This window comes from Passer montanus, unplaced genomic scaffold, assembly GCF_014805655.1.
Source record: "Passer montanus isolate IOZ18808 unplaced genomic scaffold, ASM1480565v1 scaffold25, whole genome shotgun sequence".
Taxonomy (NCBI): domain Eukaryota; kingdom Metazoa; phylum Chordata; class Aves; order Passeriformes; family Passeridae; genus Passer; species Passer montanus.
Genome location: NW_024367149.1, coordinates 8,005,442 through 8,032,968, shown reverse-complemented (window position 1 = coordinate 8,032,968; position 27,527 = coordinate 8,005,442). Strand labels below are relative to the sequence as shown.

General features: G+C 51.2%; 3 protein-coding genes across 12 annotated transcripts in view; 2 read left to right on the top strand and 1 right to left on the bottom strand.

The window, feature by feature from the left end:
• Positions 1-100, bottom strand: part of MRPL37 (mitochondrial ribosomal protein L37) — a 5,039-nt gene extending 4,939 nt beyond the window's left edge. For all 3 annotated transcript variants that reach the window (XR_005627686.1, XR_005627685.1, XM_039711548.1), the window contains exon 1: positions 1-100. This exon is cut by the window's left edge and continues 336 nt beyond it. Coding sequence is in view for 1 of the 3 variants with exons in the window: in XM_039711548.1 (XP_039567482.1) it covers positions 1-85 (85 nt within the window). In the remaining 2 variants the exon portion in view is untranslated.
• An 80-nt stretch (positions 101-180) lies between these two features.
• On the top strand, positions 181-11,073 carry LOC120503231 (NADH-cytochrome b5 reductase-like). Of its 7 annotated transcripts, none has more exons than XM_039711555.1 (7): positions 181-210; positions 1,459-1,650; positions 2,468-2,616; positions 3,746-3,833; positions 6,853-6,957; positions 8,058-8,261; positions 9,850-11,042. In XM_039711555.1, exons 2-7 carry the CDS (start codon positions 1,462-1,464, stop codon positions 10,051-10,053), a joined length of 939 nt encoding a protein of 312 aa, XP_039567489.1. In that variant the 5' UTR covers positions 181-210; positions 1,459-1,461; the 3' UTR covers positions 10,054-11,042. The 7 variants fall into 7 exon arrangements, with proteins under 7 accessions (XP_039567489.1, XP_039567486.1, XP_039567485.1 ...); XM_039711552.1 differs by lacking the exon at positions 181-210 and adding an exon at positions 290-544; XM_039711551.1 differs by lacking the exon at positions 181-210 and adding an exon at positions 290-633.
• A 3,158-nt stretch (positions 11,074-14,231) lies between these two features.
• CDCP2 (CUB domain containing protein 2) lies at positions 14,232-24,629 on the top strand. 2 transcript variants are annotated; one of them, XM_039711546.1, is made up of 7 exons: positions 14,232-14,429; positions 15,054-15,183; positions 16,908-17,255; positions 17,340-17,684; positions 18,125-18,478; positions 20,778-20,956; positions 21,147-24,629. In XM_039711546.1, the coding sequence occupies exons 2-7, from the start codon at positions 15,108-15,110 to the stop codon at positions 21,459-21,461; spliced, it is 1,617 nt and encodes a 538-aa protein (XP_039567480.1). In that variant the 5' UTR covers positions 14,232-14,429; positions 15,054-15,107; the 3' UTR covers positions 21,462-24,629. The 2 variants fall into 2 exon arrangements, with proteins under 2 accessions (XP_039567480.1, XP_039567481.1); XM_039711547.1 differs by lacking the exon at positions 14,232-14,429 and having other exon boundaries at positions 15,093-15,183; positions 16,862-17,255.
• Positions 24,630-27,527: the final 2,898 nt, after the last annotated feature.

Below are 27,527 nucleotides of genomic sequence, written 5' to 3'. Positions count from 1 at the left end.
GGCCCCGCGCCGCCGCTGCTGCCGCCACCGCCACCACCGCCCCCGCCCGCCTCAGCGCCTTCGGCCCCGCCGCCATCGCCGCCATCCTCCTCCCGCCGCCGCCTCCTCCTCAGCGCCCGCCCGCCGCCATCTTGGCAAGGGCTCGTCCCCCACCGTCCCCCCCAGTGACTGACGGCGGCGGCGGCCAATGGCGGGCAGGCGCGCCCCGCGGTAAGGGAGGGTCGGCAAATTGCCTGGCGGGTGAGGGCAGGCGCTGCGTTGGTGAGCGGGAGGTGGGCGGGGACAGGCGCCTCCTCGCTGGTGGGGCGGGGGGCCCACTTGAGAGACCGTCCCTGGGCGGGAGCCGGCGGAGCCCGCTCTGGTGTCCCGGGGCTGGGGCCGCTCTGGCCTGGGCCGGCCCGTCCGAGCCCCCGGGCGCGCACAGTCAGTGCTGGAAACTCTAAATCTGCGCAGCCCCGAGCCCGGGCGTCTCGGACTCAGCCCTGGCCACGGGGGTTACCCCCTGTTCATAGCCCGTGCGTGCTCCGGGCCCCCGGACAGAGCGGTAGGAAGCCGCGCCAGTCGCCTTTAGTTCTCTCATCCTTTCCCCGCCTCCCTCATTGAAATGAGTGTGTTTCTCTTACAGGGCTGAAGGTTAGTTAATTAATTGACCTTGACAGTGAAACTGCTGGAAGCGCTAAGTGTTCGCTTCCTCCGCTTCGTCACCCGTGGCTTCACAATTTCCTTGGGCCGCTGTGTGTCCGAGGGGTGCGGGCACGGGTGCGCTGTGAGCAGCGTCCCTCAGCCCGTGTGGGAGCGAGCGGCCCCGCAGTGCCTGCAGCGTGGTTTTCACCCGAGGGGTGCTCAGTGGGTGAAACTCCCTGGGAAGCAACGGGAGCGGGAGATAAAATCCTGTGCTTCCCGGCCTCCCCTAGCTGTGCGTTTAAAGCAGTGTATCCAAAGCCCATAACCAAAGTGGGTGTTTGCCTGAGACTTTGCCCTCCTTGCCTCAGGTCTCTTGGCTGTGAGCACTGCTTTCAGCTCGCTGCCCTCCTCCATTCCAAAGCTGCGCAGAGCCCGGGCCGCAGCTGGTGTCGGGTTTGTTACCCATTGTCCTGCTGCTTGGGTTTGTCACCCTTTCTCCTGCACCGAGCAGCAGATTTTTATGTTTCTGCTCCGGGTGACCAAGCGGCTCTATTGTAGGAGCAGGATTAAAGGGTGTAGGTTTGCCTGGGCAGCCTGTCTGGAGAGGAGGGCCCGAGGCTGGGCTGAGGCTCTGCCCTGGGCTGATGTTTGTGCAGGGGCACTGAGCACTCGAGCACAAATGGGGTGTTGCAGGCACAGATCAGCTCCAGGTTTTCGGTTCAAATGTGCAAGACGCTCAAGAGAGATTTTCTGTCCTTCTCCGAAAACACCCAGCTGATGAGCACACGCTGCTTTTCATCGTGCTGGGTTTGGTGCAGGGCTTGTGTTTTGCAGGCAATGAGTGACAACGAGAGTGACAGCAAGGAGGACTGGCTGGCTCTGAGGCCCCAGGAACCTTCTCCATCCCAGTGCTGCGGCAGCGGCTGCAAGCCCTGCATCTACGATGTGTACGAGAAGGAGCTCGCGCAGTGGGAGAGAGCCAGAGCAGTGCAAGACAAAAGCCTTCTCACGGGAAAGAAGGAGCAGGTCGATTTCTCTTCGTCGCATCCTGGAGCTTGTGCTTTGATCTCACTCGTTCGAGTGTGGGGTGGTGGTGGTGGGTGAGGGATGCAGGGATGAATTCAAGTGGTGCCTCAAGAGAGGGCTGTAAATGCAATTCCCCAAACTCAGCCTTCACCCTCCCCCTTGGCCACTCTCTCCCTGCTGTAATGTGATTTTCCAAGTGTAGAGTTCTCCCTGGTGTCGCATTACAGCTCTGGCTCTGCAGCTTCTCCTCTCCGAGTTTCCTTGGAGAAGCTTTGTTTTCCTCACCTTTCTCATCTTTGCCTGATTTTTAGACTCGTATTTTGATGCTGCGTTGTGTGTGGTGGAGCAGTTGTCTTCAGAGTGTAATTTTTAAGCCTGTCAGTGCCCTTTTACGTTAGATTAACTATGCTGGGTCAAGCAAAAAAGATCAGCTGAAACAACTGACAATATTTTCTGTTCACTGTGGCCATCAGCAGGTTGCAAAGTTGCCCCCAAAGCAGTGCTTGGCTCTTTTAGCAGAATTATTTCTGTTTGTTTCCAGACATGAGAAAACGATTGCAGTGAGTCATAAGAGGATGACCTTGCTGTAAGGTGTAAAAAAAAAGTAATTTAAAAAGGTGGTGGTGGGGAGAAATGCAAGATCCCAAAGTGCACGCTGCAGAACATGATAATGAATCAGCAGAGAGCTGGAATTTGCGCTGGGCCTCAGTGTTTAATATACCTGGCACTAAATGAGCACACACGTTTGCTTCCAGAGAAAAATGAAATAATAAAAGGCACCATCTAACCAAGTAATTATTTATTGTTGTTCTTGCAGAGCAATAATTCAGAGCTGAATCCAGATACATTCACTGCATTCAGCGTGAGCTCGGTGGAGCAGCTGACAGAGGACACCTACCAGTACAAATTTGAATTACCGGGAAATAGCAGCCTGCCATTGAGTTTAGGACAACATATCGTGTTAAGGTATTGTTCTCTGTGCTAGTTAAACAGTCTGCATTATGTAACCTAACATGTAGGGTTTTGTCAATAGACAAAGGCTTCATAGCAGGCAAATCATGATTTCTGTACCTCCACAATGACACAGATGAAAGAGCTCGTGAGCTCGCTGCCTCTACTAATTCTATGGTAAAAGCTGTAGTTTTCTTCAGCATTATCCCTGCGTTGGTGGCTCAGAAAGAACTAGGTGTGATTAAGAAAATACATTTGCAGAAAGAAAGATCTAAAAGAATAGATGTTACAACAGATTATTTACTCCAGCGTGTTGGAATGAAGACAATGAGCTGCACTTGCCCCAGAGCTGGGTGTTTTAGGCCCTGTGTCTTGGGGTAACTCAGCACCTCAGTACCCAAGCACTGCCTGACTGATTTCTAGCAAAACAACCCTCCTATGTAGTTTGCTGCTTGCCAGAAAGGGGCCACTTGGGGAAACTTTCTGTCTCTCAGCCATCTGTGGTGATCATTGCCAGATAGAGCAAGTCCTGTTAGGATGCCATTGATGTGCATCTGTTGACGTCCCTGGTACGTTCAGGGCTGGTGTGTGCAGCTGGCTCTGCTGACAGCACACACTCCTCCCTCCAGCCCTGCCTCATCACACAGCACAGAAAAAGCTTTGGTCACTTCAATCAATTCCCGTGGTCAGTAGCAAAGAGCAGGGTGGATAATTCCATGGAAAGGGAATGCTTACAGGAAAATGCAGTCTATATTGACAAGGCCCGAGGTCAAGGCTGTGCCTTGGCTTTTGTTGTTTGATTACCAGATGCTGACTGCATGCAGAAAGTGACCCCAGCCTAAAAGGAACAGCAAACTTAAGTGTTTTCTCTCCCCTTTGCCACTCATGCATGTCCTTACAAAATCCCATTTCAGGGGTGTGGTAAATCCTTTTCAGGAGCTGGATGTGGTACAGCTGAGGCCACCGCCGGGAAAACAAAAGGTGCTGTTAGCCCTTCTGTTCCCCCTGGATTTCTGCCTCTGGAAGGGAAATGTTTTGCATCTGTGCAGAGGCTGGGCCACTGGGCAGAGGACCTGTCTCCCAGAGAGCTGCAGGAGCCCCCCAGATGACCCAAGTCACAGGGGTTTCCTGTTTCTCTCCTCAGAGGAGTGGTGAATGGTTTGGAGGTCCAGAGAGCCTACACTCCAATTAGCCCCAGGAATGCAGAAGGTTACTTTGAAGTTCTAATCAAAGTAAGTAAGCCTGGACAATGTGAATTAGAGTATAAGGTGTTTCCTTTAGGAACCAAGCATGCTGTCAGTGTTTCAAGTGAGATTCTCTCAAATCCCTCATGGACTGCTTCTCTGTTGTTTTGAAGCATTTGTGCTTTGCTGATAAAAATTGCAGTTTTTACCACAAAACTGAAAGCAGAATGAGTTGATACACAAACAAGTGCTTTGCAGCAGAAGCCCTGGGATCACCTGGGAGAGCCCCTGGGATGGAGAGATGTGTCCATTCCACTTCTCTCCTTTCATTTTGCTTTTTCAGGCTGTCTTTGGAATTGCACCAATTTGTCAGCCTAGCTGAACCACTGATTTTGGGAATGTTTGCTCTCATCCTCCCCTCTGTGTTTTACTGGAAGAACACCCCTCTGTCAGTGGGCAGCTGCCCCTGGTGTGCAGACAGGGCTCTGGAGCTGCAGTCTGAGAGGGACTTTGTGGCCCACAGGGGACAGAGGTGTCCCATAGGCACAGGCTGCATCTATTGAGGTGGACATGGTGGCAGAACCCATTTTGGACAAGTGTCCTCATCTTTATGGAGTCAACCACAAAACACTGGTTGAGTTCAAAAGGATTTTATAGGAGACTTGGCTGGAAATTTGTCTCATGTCAGTCTTCAGGGTGCTCATAAATGATTATTTTGTGTGGCAAATACTGACTTGAACATTTTTCCAATACTGCATTGGTATGTCACCAGGGACTCCTCAGGGCAGACACAGACTTCAGTACAGGTGTGAAATTCAGAGTGCTGGGTATCCCAGGTGGCTTGCAGAGAGGGGCCACTTGTTCTCTGCCTGTCTTCCAGGATTTCATGTTTCTGGGGTTTATTATGCATTGTATGTTCTAACACAATCCCTGCTCTTTAGAAAAGTGAACAGCTTCTCTAGGACACCTGTGGGAGGGTCATTTCCCCATTCTTGTGGCAATTGGTGTGTGGTAGGGGAGAGAAACGTTGCATTTGAGTTGCATTAATAGGATACATTCACAGGATGACTGTGAAATTTCATGTATAGCGGCTCATTACTCACAGGTTTTGCATTTCAATAATAATAGTAATGATTGTAATGATACCTTTCCTTTATATAGAACCTTTCATCCCAAAAGGAGCTATAGTTATTCTTTGGCAGTGACAAAAGAGGTTGGTAACACCCAGTGTAAAGCAGCCATTTTTATAACTCACTCTGTAGGTTGTGGTATATTTCACACTATTGAGGCAATTTTGGAAAGTAGTATATTATTATTACTATGCAATCCAAGCACTGTTCAAACCCTTCTGTCTCCTGTTATTATGGCATTGCATTTGTGATACTACAGTTAAGAGTGAGGGAGTTGCCATTTACAGAGCATAACCCTCTTTTTGAGTGATTTTATAATGTTAGGGTTTCTCTCCATGTAAAACGGGGTGTGGAAGTTTCCCCCCAGGAGATATATTTTTTTTCTTTTTATTTAGAAAAACTCATTTTAAACCCACTCAATCACTTTTCACTTCAATTTTTTGGAAATAATTTTGGTGAAAGAAGGATTGTTTTAGTTTCCATTACCCCTGTCCTTTGGGAATAGGCAGTAAGGGAACTTTTCTGTTCTTGCCTTGGGTTTCTGGATGTATTTGAACAAGGGAGGTATAAAATTTGCTTCTCTGAAGCAAGTGCACACTCTTTGCACGAGACTTAGCACCTGCCCAGAGCCCTCTGAACATAAAAGAATTCTGACAATAACTCAGAGCCTGGATATGTGTGTGCTTTACCTTTTGAATGGTGCTAATACTCCTTAATATTTCAGGTTTAAGTGAGAGGCTGGGAGAGGGGAGGAGCATCTGTGTTCTTTCTTAGCTAACGCTGCTTGCAAGCACAAGCACGGGCTCCCTCACTGGCTTTTTCTGAGCTGCTTTGTGGTTCACCAATTTTGTTTGCCTGCAGTGCAGCTTGGTGGCCAGCCAAGGCACTGGGGTGTGGAGCCGGGCTTCTCTCCAATGCCTGTGCAGGAAATACCCCCAAATACACTTCTTTTGTGTGGGCTGGACTTGCCAAGGGCTTGTATCACATCCCATCTTCTGACCCCTGGTTGTGTTGCTCTTCCCCAGGCTTATCCTTGTGAGACCCATTGGGCTTTTCAGCTCTTGCTGCTTGGGCCAGGCCTGCTTCTCCAGCCACGTCCTGGACTGTGGCTGCTCTTTTGCTCACATTTCTCTCTTAAAACATTCAGTGGTCACACATTTAGGGTATGGATGGCAACATCTAGGCTTGGACAAGCCCTTCATTTTCCAGCCTCTCATCCCTTCTCAGTTTCCAGCAAGCACTGAGTCCTTCTCAGTCATGAGTGAGATCTGCATTCCTGCAGGTAACAGCCTGGATAATGTTGTTTGTGCCTGGTGGAAAGTGAGGCAGGTTTTTGCTCGTGTTTTTCTTCCATGGGGCTGACATTAACATATCCTTTTGGAACTGTGGAGGCATCCCTCAGCATCCAGATGATCTGGTCTGAAAACAAAGAGTTTTACAAATGAGAAGCCTGACTTTGGGTCACTAATTGTATCAGCCCGGCATCTGAGAGACTGAAACAAAGCAAGAGCTGTGCGGTGTTTATATAACTAACAGTACCCAGAGGGCATTTCCAGACCCCCATACCCTGAGATCTGGAGAACACTTGAAGGCCTGCACTGTGCTTTGCATTCAAGACACTCTTCTCTGTGTGCTTTGTAAGCAAGAACTCTGATAAGCTTTTTCCAGTTTTGGAAATTCAGGCTGCGCGAGAGGGGGGTTGTGTTTACATTATAGTCAAGCTGGAGTGGTTCCAATATGATTTAATTTAAATGTCTTTGTTTTGGGTATAACTTTGAGTTATTTTTCAAACAGATCATTCTTTCTTTTTTAAATACACGAAATGTTTTTTGTCCCCTTTTCGTTTAAACGTAGATAACTTTATAATCGACTTTAAGCTGGGAAACTTTCCAATGGAGTATAATTATTCTTTTCTTTTGTGCCATGTTTTTTATTAGTGCTATGAAGCTGGGCTAATGTCACAATACATAAAAACGTGGAAAAGAGGAGACGTGGTCTTTTGGCGTGGGCCGTTTGGAGGGTTCCCATATCAACCTAATAAGGTTAGTTCCTAAGAGCCATAGGATGCTTCAGCCTGTGGCAGCAAGCTTTGTTCAATACTCTGAAGGGAAGACATCAATTTGATTACTGTTTTCATGATTATTTTAGAGACTTCCTGGGTTACTGTACAGTGTGACAGCATTAGCAGTCAGTTGGAGCACTTTCTTGAACTGCAGAATATTTAACAGGGAAGAGGAGGTAGATGGGAGACAGGAAAGCATTAGCAAGGCTGTGTGTTCATCACTTGCATTAGGAGTTCCTGATGTGCCTAACAAAGGGAACTTTCTTTGCACCAGCAATGAGTGTGGATGGTTTTTTGCCTGATTTGACCCACATCTCTGTGTTGTAAGTGAGCAGGGGTGAAGGGGAGGTGTTAATCTTCCCCTCTCTTGGGTATTCCCTGAGCTGTTGAGGTGTCAGGTCGCTCCCCAAACGCTGATCCCACCTGCCAATACCAGGCTGGCTGCAGGGAAAGGCAGATCTGGTTTCAGGGGGAGGCTTCTCACACACACTAATTCAGTTACTTAATTCTGACCTTTCAAATGAGGAGCAAATTTGAAACACTGGTCATTAAGATCCCAAACACTTTTGAGGTTTTTGGTGGATTTATTTTTGTTTCCTTTTTATTTTTCCCCTAACAAAAATAAGTAAAATCTGAGTGGCCAAGCTCTATGCAAAGCAATTGTGTCCTGCTTCCTGACACACTCATTTCTTCCAGAGCATATTCAGGATTTTACTTTGCAGCAACCAGGAGAAACCCAGGGAGCATTTCCAGTGGAAGAAAACACACAGTGGGTCAGCAAAGTGTACTGCAGAATTGAAACTGAAACATGAATAATTGAAATCAAGGCTAAAGTTAGGATAAATTAATACATTTGGGGAAAATCCAGTTTTGTTAGATTTGATATGTAAATTCCTTAAGTGCTATCTGTAGTCCTTTGCAGAAAAATACGTTTTGGGATCTGAATTTACCAGTTCATGACCTTCTGGTATGTTGTCTCTCAAGAGACCCTTTACCAGGGTGGCAGCAAGAGGAACTGACCATGAGCACACCCATTTCCAGCCACCACAGCTCATTCCAAATTCTCTGTTTTGTTGTTAGCATGGAGAACTCCTCATGTTGGCCTCTGGCACCGGCCTTGCACCAATGATTCCCATCCTCCAGTCCATAACAGATGATGAAGAGGATGAAACCTTTGTAACTCTTGTTGGCTGCTTCCCAACCTTTGACAAAATTTATTTAAAACCTCTTCTGCAGGATTTGGCTCGGTACTGGAATATTAGAATATTTTATGTCCTAAGCCAGGTAAATAAATGGATGTGAAGCATGTTTGTGTGAGGGTTCTGTGTGCTGGATGAGCCTCTGCCTCCTCCACTTTTCCATAAGCAAAGCATGTGCTTAATTCTTTCCCAGTCATGAGGCCTAATTTGTGATCCAGTGGCTGCTGTTCTTAAATCTGCTACATGTACTCACTGCTACTCGCCTGGAGAATTTTGGGGAAGTGGCCATCACTGTTCTTCTCTGCCCCCCTGTTCTGTTAGGGTGGACCTGCTGCTCCATAGTCCCTGTTGGTTATTCCCCCCCGTTTTAGACAGTTGTTGTTGCACCTAAACAGCAAATAAGCTGTTTCTTTCTTCCTAATACCAGTGCCTTAATCTGTCCTTATCTTCCATTCTTTGCTCGTGGCTAGAGCTCTCTCCTCTGGTGTGCTAGCACCAACTTCCCAGCAATTATTTTTCCTTGCTGACCCATTTTTAAACTTCTAAAAGTTGTCTCACCTTCTGTAAAATTACTTTTCTGCCACATTCATGGGGTGAGGGCATACCTCTCAATGGTCTTACATTTTGAGCAGTCTTTTTCATTTCCATTTGGTCCCAAAGTTGCCCGTGTTCTGCATGGATTTGGTGGTTAAAAATTATTTCCGTCAGAAATGAGGATTCATTGCTGGGAGGATATAGAAAGAATTATTTATGCTGAGGGAATGAATCCCATTGCATTTTTAGTTCCTCAGATGAATCATTTCTTGAATATCTCACAGTGGAACTGCCTCATACATTCTGTTCCACACGTGGCCTCAGCAGGATGAGATTTGGTAGAGGGAAAAGTGCTGGTGACTTGGGCACCCCCTCAGCTGCTCTGTAGGAGCATAACCATAATTGTCTCTGGTGACATGGCTTAAATACCCTTTTCAGGGTGTTTAAACTCTTTGACTGCTGTCTCAAGAGCATGAGGAGGTCTTGAAATTCAATCAGCGAAGGGCACGAAACCCACCTGACCCCTGTCAACACTGTCTGCCCCTCCTCTCTCCCTTTTTCCTCCTCTCTTAGCAGGTTTGTGGTAGTCCAAGGCTGGCTCATGCATCCTCCCTCTTGGGATTATGTATCTGTCTGTATTTCATTGTGCTGCCTGTCACCACCACATCTGAGCACCTTCTGCTCCTGATTAATTGCAGCAGGGGAGTCCCTGCTGGATCCAGCACCACAGGAGCTGACACTTCTCATGGGATCAGAGCTGTCTTTGCAGCAGAGCTGGCTTCTTTCAGTTTTGGTCAAGGGAGATGGGACTGAAAGAGACTTGGGAATGGGAGAGGCAATGGAGAGGAATAGACTTGGGATTTGGGAATAGGAAAGGTGCCATGGGAGATGGTTCTGCAGCATTTATTGGTGATAGTTACACTCTGGTTTTGAGTGAGTGGCCAGGTCCTGTGGCAGGGAGAGATTTCATCTGGGTTTGGGAAGAGGAATGCAGCTCTCAGGAAGGGTCAGTGTCACCCACACGGTGTCACAAAGGTGAAAATCATCCTGTGCACCACTCTGAGGGGAGGAGGGAGATTCAGCTCTAAGGAATGCTGTATTTTTTAATATCACACACATCAAACCTTTTACCTTTCCAGGAAACTTCACTGGAAGAACTTCCTTGGAGCTATCAGGAAAACACGTACACTGGTCGTCTCAATGAAGACTTGATGAAGACAATAGTAAATTCGTGTAGAAGAAAGCCATTTGTATTAATTTGTGGCTCCTCTGCATTCAGTGAAGATATGAGTAGATACTTGAAAGCTGCAGGAATTGAAGAAGATTCCTGTTTTGTCTTTTAGCAGTACATTTCTGACCTGAGGAACCTGAGGCTGAGCCTTGGATGTCCTTGTTTCTTTGCAGACATTGCACAAAATGGGCCTGCTCAGAAGAATGAGCTCCTTGGAGCAACTCTTTGTTGATCCACACTCTGGGGTGTTTTAGGGAACAGGTGCCATTCCAGAGTGGCTGGTACGTGGTGTGGCACCCATACCTCAGGGACCTGCATGGCAGTTTTAATGGAAGTCTTCAAGTGCAATTTTAAGAGAGAGATCTCCTAGATAACTGGAAAGCATCCATGCACACAGCTGTGCTGTAATATGAGGATTGGTGACTTGCTTTGCAGTCTGTGTTATTCTGCAGTGGTGTCCAGAGGAGAGATATAATCCTCAGGGATTCTTGCCAGGCCAAGGGGACAGCAGAGTTGGGACCACTTTGGTTCTGTCATGTGCAGGCTGATGTCAGCCAAGTCCCTTCAACCTCACTGTGCCTCAGTTGCCCCATTGTACATTAATACAGAGAAAGTGGCACTGGTCTCTGAAAACAGCCATTCCAACCGTATATGGAAAAAGTATCCATAAGGATGGAATTCTACATTCTGTCTAGTGAGAACCTAGGCAGGCTGAGCTCCTGTCCTGGCACAGCCTGTGTTACCTGCCCTGTGCTTAGCCCTTGAAATGCTGCCTGGGGACACAAAGAGCACGTCCTGAATCTGGGAGGGCGTGGCTGGGTGGTGGCTGCTGTCTGTCAGGGAGGATGGTTATTTGCTTTCCATGTCCCCGAGTGGTGTATCATGACCCTGGCTCGTTAAATTGAACCTCTTCACAAATAAACAGCTGTTTGATGTTGTCACAGGACTCTCTCAGGTGCCTGAGGAGGTTCCCTAAGCATACAGGAACACCACCTGAGGAGAGAGAGCTGCATGGGGTCTGCTGGGCTGCTTCCCTGTGGGACAGGGAGCAGAGCCAGGGAGCTGCCTCAGGGATGGCAGCCTGGCACAGCACCCAGCCTGGGCACCTGGGCCTCTTCCTCTTTTTTCAGTCCAAAATGCTGCTGCTTTTCCTCTGAGGTATGTGCTGTCCACTCTTTTACCTTTTCACACTGGTGTGTTTAGTATCTATACCTGGAAATACTACAATCCTGCACACCTTGTGTCTTTCTGTTCATTCCTAGTTCATCCTGGGTTGGAGTTTTGCAGGCTGTCTCAGATGATTATTGCATTATCATGCATGCTTCTTTGTTACCTGTGTCTAACACTACACTATACACAAAGGAAATGTAGTTTGTTACACAAAAAACACAGTGTGCACTGAAGTGGTGGCTTGATTCACACATTTGGGAGGGAGTGTAAGTTCCCTTTGCACTGCTGAGATTTGTCTCCAGTTACCAAATGCCTGGAATTAATCAAGTGTAGCTGCAGCTTTCATATTAACTTCCTTGGAGAAAGGGCTGACAAGAAAGCCATCTTCCTAACCCATACTGGGGTTCTGGCTTTAAAGGTATGGAGATCCAGGGAAGCTGTCCATGGTCAGTCCAAGGCAAGCTCTCATCTGCAATCCATGCTGTGCTTCAGTCACTGTGTAGTGAAGGTGCTTCACACACAGGCTGATAAAATAATGAGATGCTTTCTCCAGTTGCTCTCCCTACTTTGGTCTTAGCTAGGAATATGGACATAATATTTTTTGTCAGATATTAAGTATTTGAAAACCTTTCTTCTAGTCCTCTAGCTTTAAATATTATGCCTCTTTGAGATTTTGCTAAAACCACACCCCACCTTTTTTGCAAAAGGCCCAAGGTAAAAAACTTCACGCTCGCCTTGGAAAAGCGCCGGCTTTCAGCGCGAAAGCTGGGACTGTTCCTTTAAACACAACCCCAATATGTCTGGGTATTTCAGCACATATGGGCCACGGTGGTTAAACCCTACCCAGCTGGTCCGGCCGTTCTGCCGCGCAGCTCCGTCTTTGTTCGTGGCTCAGAGGGAGGGTGGTGAGAGACGGAGCAAGCTGTGAGTGCTGCGGGTTGCCATCCCGCAAGGGCGGGCTGCGGCCGAGCGGGAGGAGCGGGGCCTGTCCCGCCCGAGGGGACAGGGGCTCTGCGAGACATTCTCCATGGGGGAGACGATGTCCTTGGAAGCAGGAACTCGAAGGAGCCTTTAAATCGCCCGCAGGCACTTTGTTTTCTATTTTCTGCCCTGCTCTCCCTTCCCCCTCCTGCCTTTTGTTGTTGCTCAGGCTGGCTCTAACACGAGTCCCCTCATCCCCCATGGGGACAGCCCCTTTCAGAGCATGGCGTGGATTCCTGCAAACGCAGGGAGAGATGTGGAGTGGGAAGGCTCTGGTGCAGAATATTCCTTGCCAGGGGAAGATGAGAGGTTTCCTCCCCTTTGGAGGCCCAGAACCACCTCGTGGTGGCAGTTTTGTGGGGAATCGGTGTTGGTGCTGTTGGTGACTGGGGCATCTCTGGAGCTGTGTGAGCTCGGGTGGGTGGCTGATACCCAGCCAGGGCAGGGGCTCACATCCTGCCTCTCCTGCCAAGCAGGGGGTGCTGGTGGGATGCTCCTGATCTCTGGCTGCCCCCAGGAAGCCCCTGCCACCCATGCAGCACTGTGCAGGGCAGAGGGGCTTTGCTTTGCTTCCTTTTTTCTTCCTCATGTGCAGCCTAAATACCTTCTTAATATCATCTCATTATTTCCTGCCTAAATAATTCCTGTTTCTCCTGGGGACCGTTTTTAAACCTTTGATCTTCTCTGAAGTCTCACAGTCCTGATCACGTCCTTTCTGTTTAAATGAATCAAATGCCTTTTTGACTCATGATTTATAAATTTGCCCACAGAGGAACAGAGGCACACCTTGAAATCACCTACCATGTCAGTGGCTGGAGCAGAAGTACCCTGGGTTGATCCAGAGCACCTCCAGCCAGACCTCCGTGCCTGGCTCCTCTGCTTCCCTGCTGCATGTCACTCTCCCCCTGCCTCCCTCCACCCTCCCACACGACTCTTCAGCTGACAGCAGGCTTGCCTGGGCTCAGGCCCAGCCTGGAATGGCCATCCCCGGGTCAGGAGAAGGGTGAATGTGCTGGTGGTTGATGGATGCTGTCCCCTGGGAGCAGGGCACAGCTGCTGTGCTGCATGGCCCTGGCCCCCCATCTCCCGGGATTGCTGATGCAGAGCACAGCTAAGGGCAGGGAGAGGAGCAGCTGAGCAGGGACTGGGCTCCTGGGCACTGGCTTGGTGCTGAGGCAGTGGTGGAAAGGCTGGAAGACTGTGTTGGCCAGGATGGATGTGATGAAGATAAACATGTTGCTCCATAGTGCAGCGATGCAGAAGTTGGGGAGCACTTTGTTCCCGAGCCCAGGGAATGGTAGCTGGGAGGGCTGAGCACTCCTCTTGGATGAGCCAGGGTTGTGGCAATGGAAAGTACCCGGGAGAGGCCCCTGTGCCATGGCCAGACCTCGCCTGCCTCTTTGCTGTGTGGGCCCACACTTGTTGACAAGGACAGACCTCCTCTCCAAGGCATTCGGGAAGCAGCTAATTAAGCTCTGTAATGTTCCTGGGAGGTCAGCAGGAGATGTGCCAGCCTTGCAGCATCTCCCAGAGCCTGCACTGGGGTAGGATTTTTCCGCAGTGCCCAGGGACAGGGGGAGCTGCCCTGCTCCTCCTCATTCCATTGTGCTCTTAGTCCTGGTGCTGGCGGGGTGGCACAGTGCTCAGTGCCCCAGGACAGAACCCAATGTTCCCTGCCTCAGCTGGGCTCAGGATAGAGGGCTCCTGGCTGGGATGTCCCACAGCTCCCAGCAGCCCTCGGCATGGCTCCAGCAAGGCTGGGCAGTGGGGAGAGAGCCTGTACAAATATTATTGTTGTTGTTATTCCCCATAAATATATGCAGGCACTTAACGACCTTGGCATGGAGCACTTCCTGGGGATTCATGACCAGTGGGTGTTAATGGTCTTTAGCTGCACCTCAGGCCATCAGCTCCTCCCAGCCCATCATTAATCCACAGGAAATGTCTTGGGCATCGATCCTCATTGCTTAATTAATAAATGCAACTTGTCTCCTGCCTGAGATTTAGAGATATTCACTGCTTCTCTCCCTGCTGCTTTGAAGGTGACTTTTTTAGCACAGGTCCCTCACGCTGGGAGGCCCTGGTGGGATTTTGTTTCCTGGCATTCATGTGGGTGTGGGCTGTGGCAGCAGGAAAGTCTCTCCTGGGCGGGAGGGAAGGAACTGAGCCGCTGTTGGGTTTGGGGTTTCTCCAGCTAATGTGGCACAGCTCAAGGAGCACATCTTTCCCACCAAACCCAAAGGCTTGCTTACCTTCAGCTGAGAGCATCCAAAGCCTGGGCGAGAAGTAGCGTGAGCCAGCATGGAAGAACGTGGCAATTCTCCAAGGCCTTAGCAGGTTCTATAATAATCGATGTTTTTTGCCCATGAGTCACAATTCATCTCTAATCTTCCTCGGGGGAGGTGGGATTTGCTATCTTTAGTGCTCACGACTGCTGCTTTCCCGGGCTGAGCATCCCGCTGAGCCTGGACTCCTGCTGCAGGGATGCTGACCTGGCAGCCGGCTGCGTTTCAATCCTGCTCCCTGTTTCTCTAGCCCTCACCACCAGCTGGCTTTGTGCAGTGGGTGCCGCAGTATAAATCATGTTAATTCCTGAGATGCTTTTCCGCGGTAAGTCTGAAATTCCCATTTTGGTTCGCTGGCTTGCCTGGCGAACTAAATTATTTTCATAGCCCCTTAAGGGCATATTGTCAGCCCAGACTTATTGCCGTTATACACCATTTCTGAAACATTAATATCTCTTCTAAATATAGTGTATTGACAAGGTATCTGGTATAGTGTAAATCCTTGGGACATTTGATCCAGATCATTAAAACTGAGTGAAGGAAGGGAGGAATAGATCAAGTTACCTTGCTGCTCTTAATTCAAACAAGCGATGAATTATTCATTCCGCTATTAATTCTACAGTCCTCCTGCTTTTTATTTATTTCTCTCTTTATTTATTTTTTTCCTCCCGGATAGACAGCTCCAAAAGGATGCTCGGGCACTGGTGAGGGGAGATTTGCCTGCTGGAGGATGGGGTGCACAGGGCTGGGCTGTCTGGCAGCCCTGGCCGTGCTCTGCAGGGCTCTCGGGGATGCTCCTAGCAGAGGTAAGAGCCTGGACCCAGCTCCTGGTGGGCTGGATGGGCACCCATGGTTCCTGAGGAGGGGAGGGCCTTTTGCAGTGCCACAGTGGCTCTGGGGTGTGAGTGGGTTCCAGCTCTCCTGCATGGAGGGGCTGGCTCAGGCCAGGGGCAAGGAGCTGGGATCTGGAGTCACTGTTGTGGTGGCAGCAAGTGTGGGACACTGCTCTGTGCTTGGGCTTCTGCTTCATGCTTACCTTACTGAGGAGTGCAGGTAGGGGTTGTCCTGTTGTGGTGTACAGGTGCTTTGGTGTAGGGTCTGTTAACTTCTGGAGTTGCACTTGCCTGTAGAAATCTGTATACACAAATACATTTATATGTGAATGTATGCATGTGTGAGTATGTGGCAGGTATGCAATAAACCTCTCACCTTACCCAGATAAAAGGTCCCCCAGGATGCAGGGTTATGTGAATGTATGCATGTGTGAGTATGTGGCAGGTATGCAATAAACCTCTCACCCAGATAAAAGGTCTCCCAGGATGCAGGGCAGGGTTAGCAGATGACACAGTGACTCAGGGGATAGGGTGGCCCAAGCAGTCCCCCATCCCAAAATGGCAGGGCCTTTCTCACAAAAGGGCTGAGCCAGAAATCAAAACCCATCCCTGGCCCTGGTGCAGGTGCTCCTGAGGCCACACCACTGCCCTATGGTGGCTGCTCATCACCCACATACACCCACCTGGGCTTGCCAGAGCCCCCCAAGGCTCCCAGCCCTTCATCCATCTGTCTTCACCGTGGCTACTCACCTCTCCCACAAGCTCCCCCTTGGGTATTTATTTTAACAACATTATTCCTTTAGTACCAGCCCCATATTACTTCACTGCCTATCCCCAGTAATTAGCAAGGTGATTTTAGATCCGGCCAGAAACACACTCATGGTGCTGCATCCCACACATCCCAGGACCCCCCTTGCTGGGAGGTCACTGTGCCAGTGAGCACGATGAAGAGCAATGTGCACAGGCTGACTATTGATTTGCAATATACTTGGCCCAGATTGATGGCAGCGAGCGCCCAGCCTTGTTTGGGAACCCACACGTGTCTCCTGGGGGCTGTGCAGGGTCTGCATCCCTCCCAGACATGATGTATGTTCCCCCTGTATCAGCCTCTTCACCCCAGCCCTAATCAGACCCAGGGGCAGGTGACAGCCAGCCCCTCTCAGCCTTATTTTATAATAACCATGTCTCAGTATAAAGATTTCATTAGGAAATCGATCCCTACATGCATAACTCATTGTTCAGCACATCGAGCCCTTCACCCCTGCTTCTCCCAGCTCGAATTCTCTGATACCACCCTTGTATGGAGGGAGTGGGGTCAGTGGGAGGCACAAAGCTGAAGGGCTGGGCAGCTGGGGCACCGGTGAGCCTGGTACCCACCAAGCCTTTAAAACTCATTCCCAAGTTCCTTTTTCCCAGCCATAAAGGTGGGGATGCTGTGCTGGCACTGGCAGGACAAGCTCAAGGGCACAGCTGATCCCTGCTGCAGCCCCCATGGGGCAGCATGGGGAAAAAGGAGGGATGAAAGGTGATGGGGGCACATGTGTCCTCCAGGGAGAGTGGGTGGGCAAGCCCAGTGGAGTTCTGCAGGATGTTTTGGTACTCTGGTGGTGGGATGGAGCTGGTGTTGTGCATCCTGTCTCCATTCTTCTAGGCTTCCCCTGGAAAGGGGACATCACACCCCCTTCTGTGTCCCTCAGGCATCAAATGTGGGGGAGTACTTTCAGCACCCTCTGGCAATTTCTCCAGCCCCAACTTCCCAGGGCTGTATCCCTACGAGACAGAGTGCACGTGGCTCATCGTGGTGGCCGAGGGCTCCTCCGTCCTGCTCTCCTTCAGCCACTTCGAGCTGGAGTACCACGACACCTGTGCCTACGACTACCTCCAGGTCTACAACGGGGCTGCCCGGGACCGGGGCAACCTCCTGGGCACCTTCTGTGGCCACAGCCCCCCTCCACCCTTCTCCTCAGCCTGGCACGTCATGGCCGTGGTCTTCCGCTCCGACCGGCACGTGGCCAAGCACGGCTTCGCCGCTGCCTACAGGAAAGGTAGCAGGGATTTGTGGTGGGCACTGGGCATCCACCCATCCATCTCTCTCTCCCACTGCCCTCATCATCCTTGCCTCCCTGCAGACGCCTGCGGTGGGCAGCTGACGGGGCTCTCTGGGGAGATCACCAGCCCCCGCTACCCCGAGAGTTACCCCAACGACGCCGAGTGCCGCTGGAGCGTCGGGGGGGCCAGCGGTGGTGGCCCCCTCACCCTGGTGTTCGCTGACTTCCAGATGGAGGGGGGCCAGGGCTGTGGCTTTGACTATGTGGCCCTTTTTGATGGCCCCAGCGTCGCTGCCCCCAGCCTGGGACGTTACTGCGGCAGCGCCCGCCCGCCCCGCACCGTCTCCTCCACCCCACACCTCCTCATCATCTTCAAGTCGGACTTCAACATTGGTGGCAGGGGCTTCAAGGCCCACTTCTACTCGGGTGCGGGGTTCTCAGGGTGGTGGGGCAATGGGAAGGATGTGGGGACAGGCCCTGGGTTGGGGTGGTGATTCTCTCCTCCCTCAGCAGTAAGAGGAGATGATCATGGGGGGATATCTTTGGAGAGAGGCCATGAGATGATGGTGTGAAGTGTAAACCACCACCCAATGCAAATGGCATCACTGTGGCTATTCCAAGCCCTGGGTTGCCCTCTTGAGCAGAAGTCACCCTTGCTCATGCCATTCCCTGGGAATATGGGTTGCTCCTGTAGGACTTTGACTGCCTTGGGAGTTTCCATCCACCAAAACTGCTGTCCATTGGCCAAACAATGCTGGGAACAGTGAGGTGAAGGGCAGAGCATATCTTAGCAATGAAACAAGTGATCACTCATCCATGCTTCAGGTTTGCTTTTGATTTTTCCTCTCCCCTTTTTCCCTGAGCAGGCGAGTGCCAGGAGGTGTTCACCACCATCAAGGGGAATTTCTCCAGCCCTCAGTACCCCAACTTCTACCCCAACAACCTCAAGTGCCAGTGGAGCATCCAGCTGCCCCCGGGCTACCGGGTCAAGGTCTTCTTCCTGGACATGGAGCTGGAGGGCCGGAGCAGCCTGACGGGAGGCTGTGACTATGATCACCTGTCTGCCTTTGATGGTGGCACGGAGGACGGATCCCTGCTGGGCCGGTGGTGCGGGCGGGAGAGCCTGGCACCCGTCACCTCCCGCAGCAACCGGCTGCTCCTGCTCCTCCACACCGACCGCAACACGGCCAAGAGGGGCTTCTCCATCTCCTACGTGGGAGGTGAGGTCCCACCCTGGTGCTGCTCAGTGCTGTGGTTCCACTGGGACGTGGCTGAGACCGTGTAATTTCCAGCAGGATCATCAGTGAAGGTTCCTGTCTGCAGGAGCAGAGCCTGTGGCTCCTTAGGGGTGGGGCGGAGGAAGACGTGGCAAGCGAGCTGCACGTTGTGTTTAGTATTCAGGAGATGCTTTCCAGCTTCAAATTCCTGTGTGTCTGCCACTGCCAAGCTCCTGTTCCTCTCTCATGGTGTCAGGGAGAGAAAACCTGGGGGTTTTTAATGGGCCAAAACCCCAGAGCAGGTGACCAGGTCAAGCATCACAACCTTGTTCCCCGCTCCCCTGGATGTTCCAGCCTTGCCAGCACATGGCTGAGCAGGCAGGCATAAACCGTGTCTCCTCTTCCAGGGAGGGCAGGAACCCCAGGGCACAGCATTCCCAAATCCACCTGGCCAGCCCTGCCTGGCACACCCCTGCTGCTGGCCTGCTGTGTCCCAGCCAGCATGTCTGGCAAGTCTGCAGCTGATGGGAGGAGCAGTGTGTAACCTTCCTGCTCCATTTGCCAGCCTTTGCACCTCAAATGCCAGCAGATTTATGGCATTTGCTGTATTTCAGTATAATTACATCCGAACTGACCCGTGGGTCAGGCATGATTCAGCCAGGGGCAGCCTTTCCAGAGGCTGGAGCCAGAGCAGGGCTGCTGGACTGGCAGCACAGGCACTGGGGAGGCTGGCCCTGGGTTTTGTCCCTCAGCTGCAAAATTGTTCTTCACTTCCAGCATAGCAGAAAGGATTTGAAGGTATGTGGCTCTCGGAGTTAGAGATGGGATGGAGTTTTGTTCTGAGTCTCTGCAGCCTCTGGAGGGAGAGAGGTAGTACTGAACATTTAGTAGGGCTGTAGTGTGCACAGCAGGTCAGTCTCTGTCCTTGTCCTGTTGATTTCTCACTGGTTTACAGCTGTGTGCAGGGAGAAAATCCTGGTGTCACTGCTCCAGAGGGAGCAGCCTGCAGACAGAGAGATGGGGTGCTGCTGAAGAGTGGGGGTGTCCCATCACAGAGAGGGGTGTGACATCTCACAACTGCCCCAGGCATCCCCTGGTGCACACTGCCAGATGCATGCTAGGGGAGGACAAAGGCTTGGATGTGAAACTGAGCCTCCCTCCACAGAGCTGAGCCTTCTGGCTGTGTTTGCCCAGTGATTCCAGCATCTGCTTGTGATTAATGTCCTGCATGTCACACCCAGCTGCCAGCACTGCCAGGAGAGCAGCTGCTCCCACTGGGCACACCAGCCTCTCCCTGCCAGCAGCTTCCTCAGGAGCCCACAGAGGCAAAGGGGCACCTCAGTCTCTGCATCCACACCCACAGCCCTTCAGCCATGCAGATATTTCCCTTCCAGGCCCACCAAAAGGCAAGGCTTGGGTGGGGCATGTGTGATTTATGGCTATTGAAATGAAAGCCTTCACGCCAGGAGAGAGGATCCACTTTCTCCTCCTCTTGATCTAATGCACTTTAGTTATTTGGTAAATCTTCTAATGGTTTTATAATGCACTAAGCGAAGCAAAGTGACACTATTTTTTTGTATTGATTTTATTGCATCTTCCCAGTTTCATAAGGCAGAGATTCAGAGGAGCTGGAATAATTCAATAATTCATATTGCCCAAGTGGTTAGTTCATGCTGAGCAAGGATTCACTCTAAAGAGGGGGTTATTTTTCCTCCCTGCTTCTTTCCCTGTGTGGATGCTTTCTACATCCAGAGAGGCCAAACACGGGCTGGGCCATTTCTCAGGAAGATGCCCCAGGGCCATGGACCCAGCTCACCCTTTCAGGATGACAACCATGAAGCTGCCTCACTCCAGGGCATGCGTGGGGTCCCTCCAAGATATGTCTCCTCTGTTTCATCAATGTAGTGTCTCTTGCAGGGGTGTTGTAGGATGCGGGGAAGTGCTGTGCCCATGGCAAGCCATCCACAAAGCTCTCGTGGTTTGGTCCTGGGCAGCAATTCAAATGTCCTGCTGGCTTTGCACTAGTGGAGAGTGGCAGTGACAGCAGGATGGTGTTGCCTGTAATGGCACTTGTGTGTCACTTAGAGACCCTAGAAGAAGGATGAGGTTCAGGAGTGTTGATGGTGAGATCTCTCCCTTTGGCAGAAAGCAGAGCAGCACCTGGGAGGCATCCGTGTCTGCCCTTGGCATGGGACAGGGCTAAAATACTGATATTGATTGCTTTCTGCCTTCTGGAGGTAACTTTTGTCCTGAAACACCCCCCATGAGTCCTACACATTCACCCCGTTTTCTGTCCCAATAGTTGTGCCCATGAACGTCAGCTGCACCCGGACAGACTTCCACATCCAGATCCCTGTGCAGTCCCTGGCCCAGCTGGAGAGGAATAGGATTTATTTGGGAATGCCCTCCTGTGCAGCCCAGGTGGTTGGCAGGACCTTTAAAATACACACCAGGTTCGACACCTGTGGCACTGAATCCCAGGTAAGTGATCAGCAAACCCTCCTTTACAGCAAGCTGTGTAAATGGTTAGCTCTGTGCTGGCTGCAGACAGGTATTCCCAATCCCTCTCACATTTTCCCAGTAGATCCTGGCCTGATTCCTGGCCAACCCCTCCAAACCCCTGAAAAGGAGCTGCACAAAGCCCTGGTGAGCCATGTCCCTTGTCTTGCAGAGACGCAACAACACGTCTGTCATCGTCAGCACCCTCTACATTGATTTTTCAGTGGGAGACCAGGAGGACATCCACCAGTACGAGGTGCAGTGTGAGCCAAAGAGGAAGGAGGCCTCAGTGACCCTCATTGCTGGCCCTGATCCATCCAGGCTCAGCCAGGCAGAAAACCTGGTGGATGCCCAGAAGTGGGAGGGGGAAGCGATCGATGCCCGTGAAGTCAAGAGCCAGGACACCAGCGACATCGTCTTCATCAGCATCTGCATCCTGGCTGGGCTCCTCATGGTCATCGCGGTGGTGGGGCTGGTGCTTCTGTAGGATGCCCTTTCCAGACCCCAGGGATTGCAGTCTCAGTCATGCCCGGGCAGAAAGGCACCCCAAAATCTGCCCTCACCCCAGGCTGAACCCTAACAAGCTGCCCAAACAGAGACACAGCTCCCAGGCCCTGAAACTGAGCCTGAACCCAACCTCCACCTTCTCTTAGTGCCTGGAAAATCTGGGCAATAGGCAGCCGTTTCCCTTCCCAATTTGTTTTCCTCTGTCTCAATCTGTCCATTTGGCTCAGGAATGCAATTCTTGTGCTCCCTAACTCTTCCCGCACCTGCTTCAATTTGTTTTCCCTGTAGTGCTGCTGCTTTCAGGAAAGAAACGTTGTTTGCCGATGGCTGCAAATCTTCCTGTCAATTATTTCTAGCTGAATTCTTGGAGGTACAAACCATCCCCAAATGTAGCTATATTCCCAACAAATGTTCTCCGTGCTCCCAGCCCATGCTTGGGGGGACTGTGGAGCTGTGTTACATGGATCTCCACCTGGCACACACAGATGTAGCTCATGTAGGTGCTCCCAGGTGATGTTTCTGGGTGTCTGTGGGTGATGTGATGAGATGCATTTGCTGTGCCCTGGAGCTCCTTGTTTGATCTTCTCATGTTGTCTCACCTTCTCGCAGGACTCACCTGAGCGCCTCAGCCACCAGCAGCTGGAGGGGAGGAGAACAATCCTCTTCTCTGTGCTTTCCTCCTTTCCAGCATATCCAGGTATCCACAGCTGTGAACTCTCTACCAGCATTACTCATGAAGTGTGAAAATGTGGGCAAATCCTGCTATGGCCTGGGGAGATGTTGGAGTGTGGAGGTTTTGGTAACCCTGTAAAGACAACCTTAGCAGGAGGGGCTGGGACCTCAATGACACCAGATCTCCATTCGTGATCCCTGCAGAAGGTGAGTTCAGCACCTGAGAACACGAAAAGAAGAGTCCTGTGATCATCTGCCCCTCCAGAAAACTGGGGATCCTCGCCAAGAGCCCTGATGGATGGCTGAATAACCTCTGCCTGCCTCTTGTGCCACCGCAGCACAAAGGACATTCCCCTTCAGCATCAGAGGGGATGGCTGTCAGCCTGTGTTCATCCCTCTAGGCCAGAGCCAGTGCATGTCAAAGCCACATGAAATCTTGCTATGGAAGGAGGCCACCCCTCCTCCTCCGGCCTTTGTGAAACACTGCAGTGCAGGGAGAGATCCTAAAGTATCCCAGTGTGGTCATTCAGGGGCACAGTGCTGTTGGGTCCAGCATTTAGCAGGGACTGGTAGGAGAGTGCCATGGTGAAAGGCTGCCCTGACTGATGTCCTGCTTCCCTCTGGGACAGCTCTGTTCATCAGGGCACCAGAGGAAGCAGCAGCAAAGGAATGGGATGGTGATGGAGCAGCTTTTCCTGCTGGATTGCTCCAGCCCTGAGAGAGTGTGTGGGGAGGGAAGCAGGCGCAGGGCTGCGCATGCCTCCTAACGAGGAGCCTTCGTTATCAGAGCCCGCATTGATTTGGCGTTTGTTGGTGCAACACATCGGCAAATGCGAGATTTCCAGGGAAATATTTGCCAGCACTGTTAAGCTCCATTAAGGGAATGTTTTGAGAGCCTGTTGTGTGCAGAGATGGTAAACAAGGCCAGCCTCCCCCGCTGCTTGCAAAGCCTCACTGCCGGTTAATTGCTGGGTACAGAACTGTCAGCTTGAGACCATAGTTACAAGATTTGACAAGTGAAAGAAACTTAAAGATATAATTAACCTTCTTGGTGGCCCAGATTGTGCTGAAACAGGTGAGCACTGTGGCTGCTGGTGCCTGGCAGGGAGCCCACAGCACCCAGCAGCATCCAGCCCTTGTCTGTAGGACAGGCACTCCTTGCCCAGCTGGAGCCTCCAGAACCCTGTGATTTACAGGGAAAAAAGCTTTTCTGGATAGCTGTTGGTGTTGCACTCAAATAAGGAGCTGGACCTGGTCACCCCAGGGAGGGTTTCCAGCTCTGACTCCAGTTCACAGCCACCCAAGCATCCCTGGATGAAATGCTCCCCTGCACACATCCCTGTGGATGCAGGACTGGTGCCGTGGGAGCAGCTTTGAGTCAAGGGATCCCCAGCAGTCCCAGGCCTGCAGGGTGTTATCCAGGGGTCGTGGACAGGGTGATTAATGCAACTTGAATGGCTCCAAAAGCCCTTTACCCACTTGTTTCTGATGGTGTTCACAGCTGCATCTGCCACCAGCAGTGAGCCAGTCATGTCACTAGGAGTGAGGAAAGTGTCTGGTGCTCACCAGACACCAGCCCTCAGCCTCCAGTGCTCCTCCTCCATGTCTCAGCCTCTCCACTAGATTTAGGCATCCAGTATCTCCCTGCCCTGCAGGAATTTGCTCTCCAGCATCCCCTGTTAAACCAGGTCTTCCCTGATGTACTGCACTGCCTGGGGATGGAGCCCAGCAGGGGAGGGGACTGCCCAGGTAATTTCCTGGAAAAAACCCTTCTTCTCAGGCAAAAGCTGCTCAGATGAGTGGCAGATAACAGGAACCCATCACCAGCCCTCCTTCCCTCCACCATGCCTGTGGTCCTCACAGTTTCCCTCCTTAGCCTTTGCCCGGTGCTTCCCGAGCAAGCGGGGGAGCGGCGGGCACGGGCAGCGCTCCCGTGGCTCATCTGATTATTTATTTACAGCACGATGGCTGGATGCAGCCGGGCTGGATGCAGCCTCCCCATTTCCTGGCTTTGCTTGTAGCAGTTGTGTCTCTCCAAAGCAAAGGCTGGGCTGTTGTGCGGGAGGGAGAGCCTCTGTTATCCCTCTGCAAACGTCTGCCTGCAAATCCAGTGAAGAACTGTTGGAAAATTGGAGATCATAAAAAAACAGGACTGCAAGGGCCCCCAGGGGATCAGCTGGTTCATTCCTCTCCTTCCCTGGGGAGATGGCTCCTTCTGGAGAGAAGCTGTGCTAAAATATCTGAAAAATCTCAGCCATGCGCTCTGTGTTTTCTCTATTTACCAGGAAGGTTTTCCTGATGTGTCACACTGTGAGGGTGTGCTGCTGGGGGATGTGCTTTTGTGCTGCTGCACTGCATAAGAGAATGATGGTGGAAGTGCCCCAAAATGGGCACTGCTCCCTCTGCCCAAAGACCCTGGGCAGGACTGGGCATCCCACTGGGAAGCCCAGCAAGCACAGAGTGTTGTGATCCACCCCTTCCCAGGCAATTTATTCTTTGTAATGTTCACTGGAAGTTTTCTTTGGTGACAGCCATGGGTGGACCTTCCCCCACTGCTCTGCTCAGAGGGTGGTTTGTGTATTTTCAGTTTTTATACTCTAATCCCAGTCTGGGAATGAGGTGCTTGTAATTTCCAGTGAGCAAGTTCTGGAGCTGAGCCCATGACTGAGGAGCTGGCGGTGTGCATCCTCTGCATCCTCTCCTCAAAACATTTTTGGGTAATTTAGCAGGGACTGGCCCTTGGGCAAGCACAAGGGCAGTTCATGGGCTGGGAAAACCACTCTGAGGAGTGGTTTTCTTGGGGGTTGGTGTGTAAGGCCAGGAAGCCACCAGCCACTTTTGCCATCGAGCCAGTCATGGCTCCCCAGGGGCTTGGATGGGTCAGTGGCTGTGGTTTTGTGCTGGGAAGGATGGAGCTCACAGGTACCTGCTGGGAACCCTGGTCACAGTGACACAGAGCCTGCCATGAGGGTGTCCCTGCCCTGGGGATCCAGGTACCTGCTGGGAACCCTGGTCACAGTGACACAGAGCCTGCCACGAGGGTGTCCCTGCCCTGGGGATCTAGGTACCTACCGGGAACTCTGGTCACAGTGAGACAGAGCCTGCCACGAGGGTGTCCCTGCCTTGGGGATCCAGGTACCTGCTGGAGAGCCTGGCCGCAGTGGCACAGATGAGGAGGCAGTAGTCAGGCAGCCCAGCCATCTGGGAGAACATAATGGATCAAGCATATGGACAATTAAAAATGCAATGACGGCATTTAGCAGGAGCTGTTTTCCAAGCTTATTTTAAGCCCAGTTTCCTGATCATCACAGCCCCAGGGACAGCAAGGCCCTGCTCGTGGGGGTTTGGGTGTGTGGAGGCTGAGTGCTCCATGATGGGTGGGAGAGCTCACAGCTGGATTTTGAGCCTACACTCATGGCTTTGGAGGTACAGATTTGATCCTGCCTTCTCCCTCTGGCTGGCTCTGCTTGTTGCAGCCCTCCTCCTCCTCCTCCCTCTCTCTGGGACAGGATGCAGTGTTTGCAATGTGAACATTCCAGCTCAGGCAAAATATTGGCCGCAGCAGAAATTATTTTGGCTTTTGTATTTTTCTTGCCATTGGGGCTGGCTGTGCTAGAGGAACAGTGTTTGTCCATTAAAGGAGCACCCTTTATAGCAAGATAACTGCTTGCTAGATAATAATATATAATTAGCAAGGATCATTCCATAATCTAGTTTAATTGACAGAGACCATGGGTGTTGTCAGGGGACTGCCAGCACAAGAACTGGAGCATCATTAATTGCAGTGTAACCCTGGCATGGGCTTCCCTGTTTTTTGCTTACTGTGCCATGTTGTGCCTCAGTTTCCCCTCCTGTGAGGTGCCAGTTCACCCATCTGAATGTTGCTGTGCCCTGCATGGAGGAGCAAGGTTTTGCTGGTTGTGGTCGCCTGGGCTGGGGAATTCCCTCATGTGTTTCACTCCCTCTAGCTCTTCTTTTCTGCTTCCCTCTCTCCCTCCACTGCTCCAGCCTCCTATTTCTGCTCCATAACATACCCTGGAAGTTCCTGGAGTATCCTTTGGGCTCCAAGGATTTCTGTGGCTTCTGTGGCATTTCCTTGCCTTAAAGTCTTTTAATCCAGGGCCAGTTTAGCCAACCCTTCATATTACAGGGCTGCCAGGGAAGCAAATGAGATCTAAAAGTTTGAGTTCTTTGTGAAGAAACCTTTGAAGAGCCTCTTGAAAGATGAAAACTGGTGAGCTGCTGAGCTCTCTCTTTCCAAAGGACAGGGAGGGTCTTGTCTACTCCCATCTTCTTTCACCCAAGTAATTTGCAGCAGGACAAAGCTCTCCTGAGCTGTGCTTGCTGATGGGGAGCAGAGCAAGCTGTCACTCACTGCCTTCCCAAATTTGCTCTTCAAAGCCAGGGTCAGAAGTCAGCTCTGGCAGGAGTGAATTCCCTTTTCCATCCCTCCTGGTGCCACCCTGCATTCCCCATGTGGGGTGGGGGATCAGGAGGTGACACCTCCAGAGGGTGCTTCCCTCCTCTCTTTGCTGGGTGCAGCAGGTCTCCAGAGGTCTGCCAGCTTTATCTATGCACTCCTTTGCTGAAAACAATCCGTGAGATAGGCTTAATCTGGAAGAAAAAGGGGAAAAAGAACTTTTCTCTAGATGGGTGCCTCTCTCATTTAACATTTCCCCTGTTAAAACAGATTTCAGTCTCCATGCCAGAGAAACCAAGCACGAGGGAGCCACTGCTCAGCCCTTTCATCCTCCCTTTTTAATCTAGAAGGGTTTCCCCAGCAGGAAGACTGGGCTGCATCACCCGTGGCAGGGAAGGAAGAGCCAAGGAGCAGCAAAGTGATTCAGCAGCTAACCCAAGGCATAAATAAACACAGTGTGCAGGTGAGGCTGCCCCATGGAGGGAATCTGGTTTTTATAGAATAATTAGAAACTTCATTAGTGCCAGGTATCAAGTAGCCTGTTGTCACATTCAGCATCACCCTTTGGGAAAATGAAACCCTTTTTGGCCTCTTGATTTCCCATCTCTGTTTTTGTTTTCTTTCCCCACCTCCTTTCTGTTTTTGTCCTTAAAACCTTCCCTGGTTCCCTGAATTCCTCCTGTTGTGGGTCTTGAGCCCAACTCTCCAGACTCTTTTCCAGTTCCTCCAGTCAGTTTACTGCAAAGCTGAGTCTGTGAATCCTCAGCCCAAATGTTACTGCCAGGCTCAACATCAAGATAAAGGAACTGGATCCAGAGCTTTACACTTGGGTTCCTTTGAAACGAGTTGGGCAAAACCATCAACCATTAAATAGAGGAAATGTATAGGAGAGTTTTCTGCTTGTGTGCAGCAACTCTGCATCCATGAAGTTACTTCCTAAATGAAAAATATTTG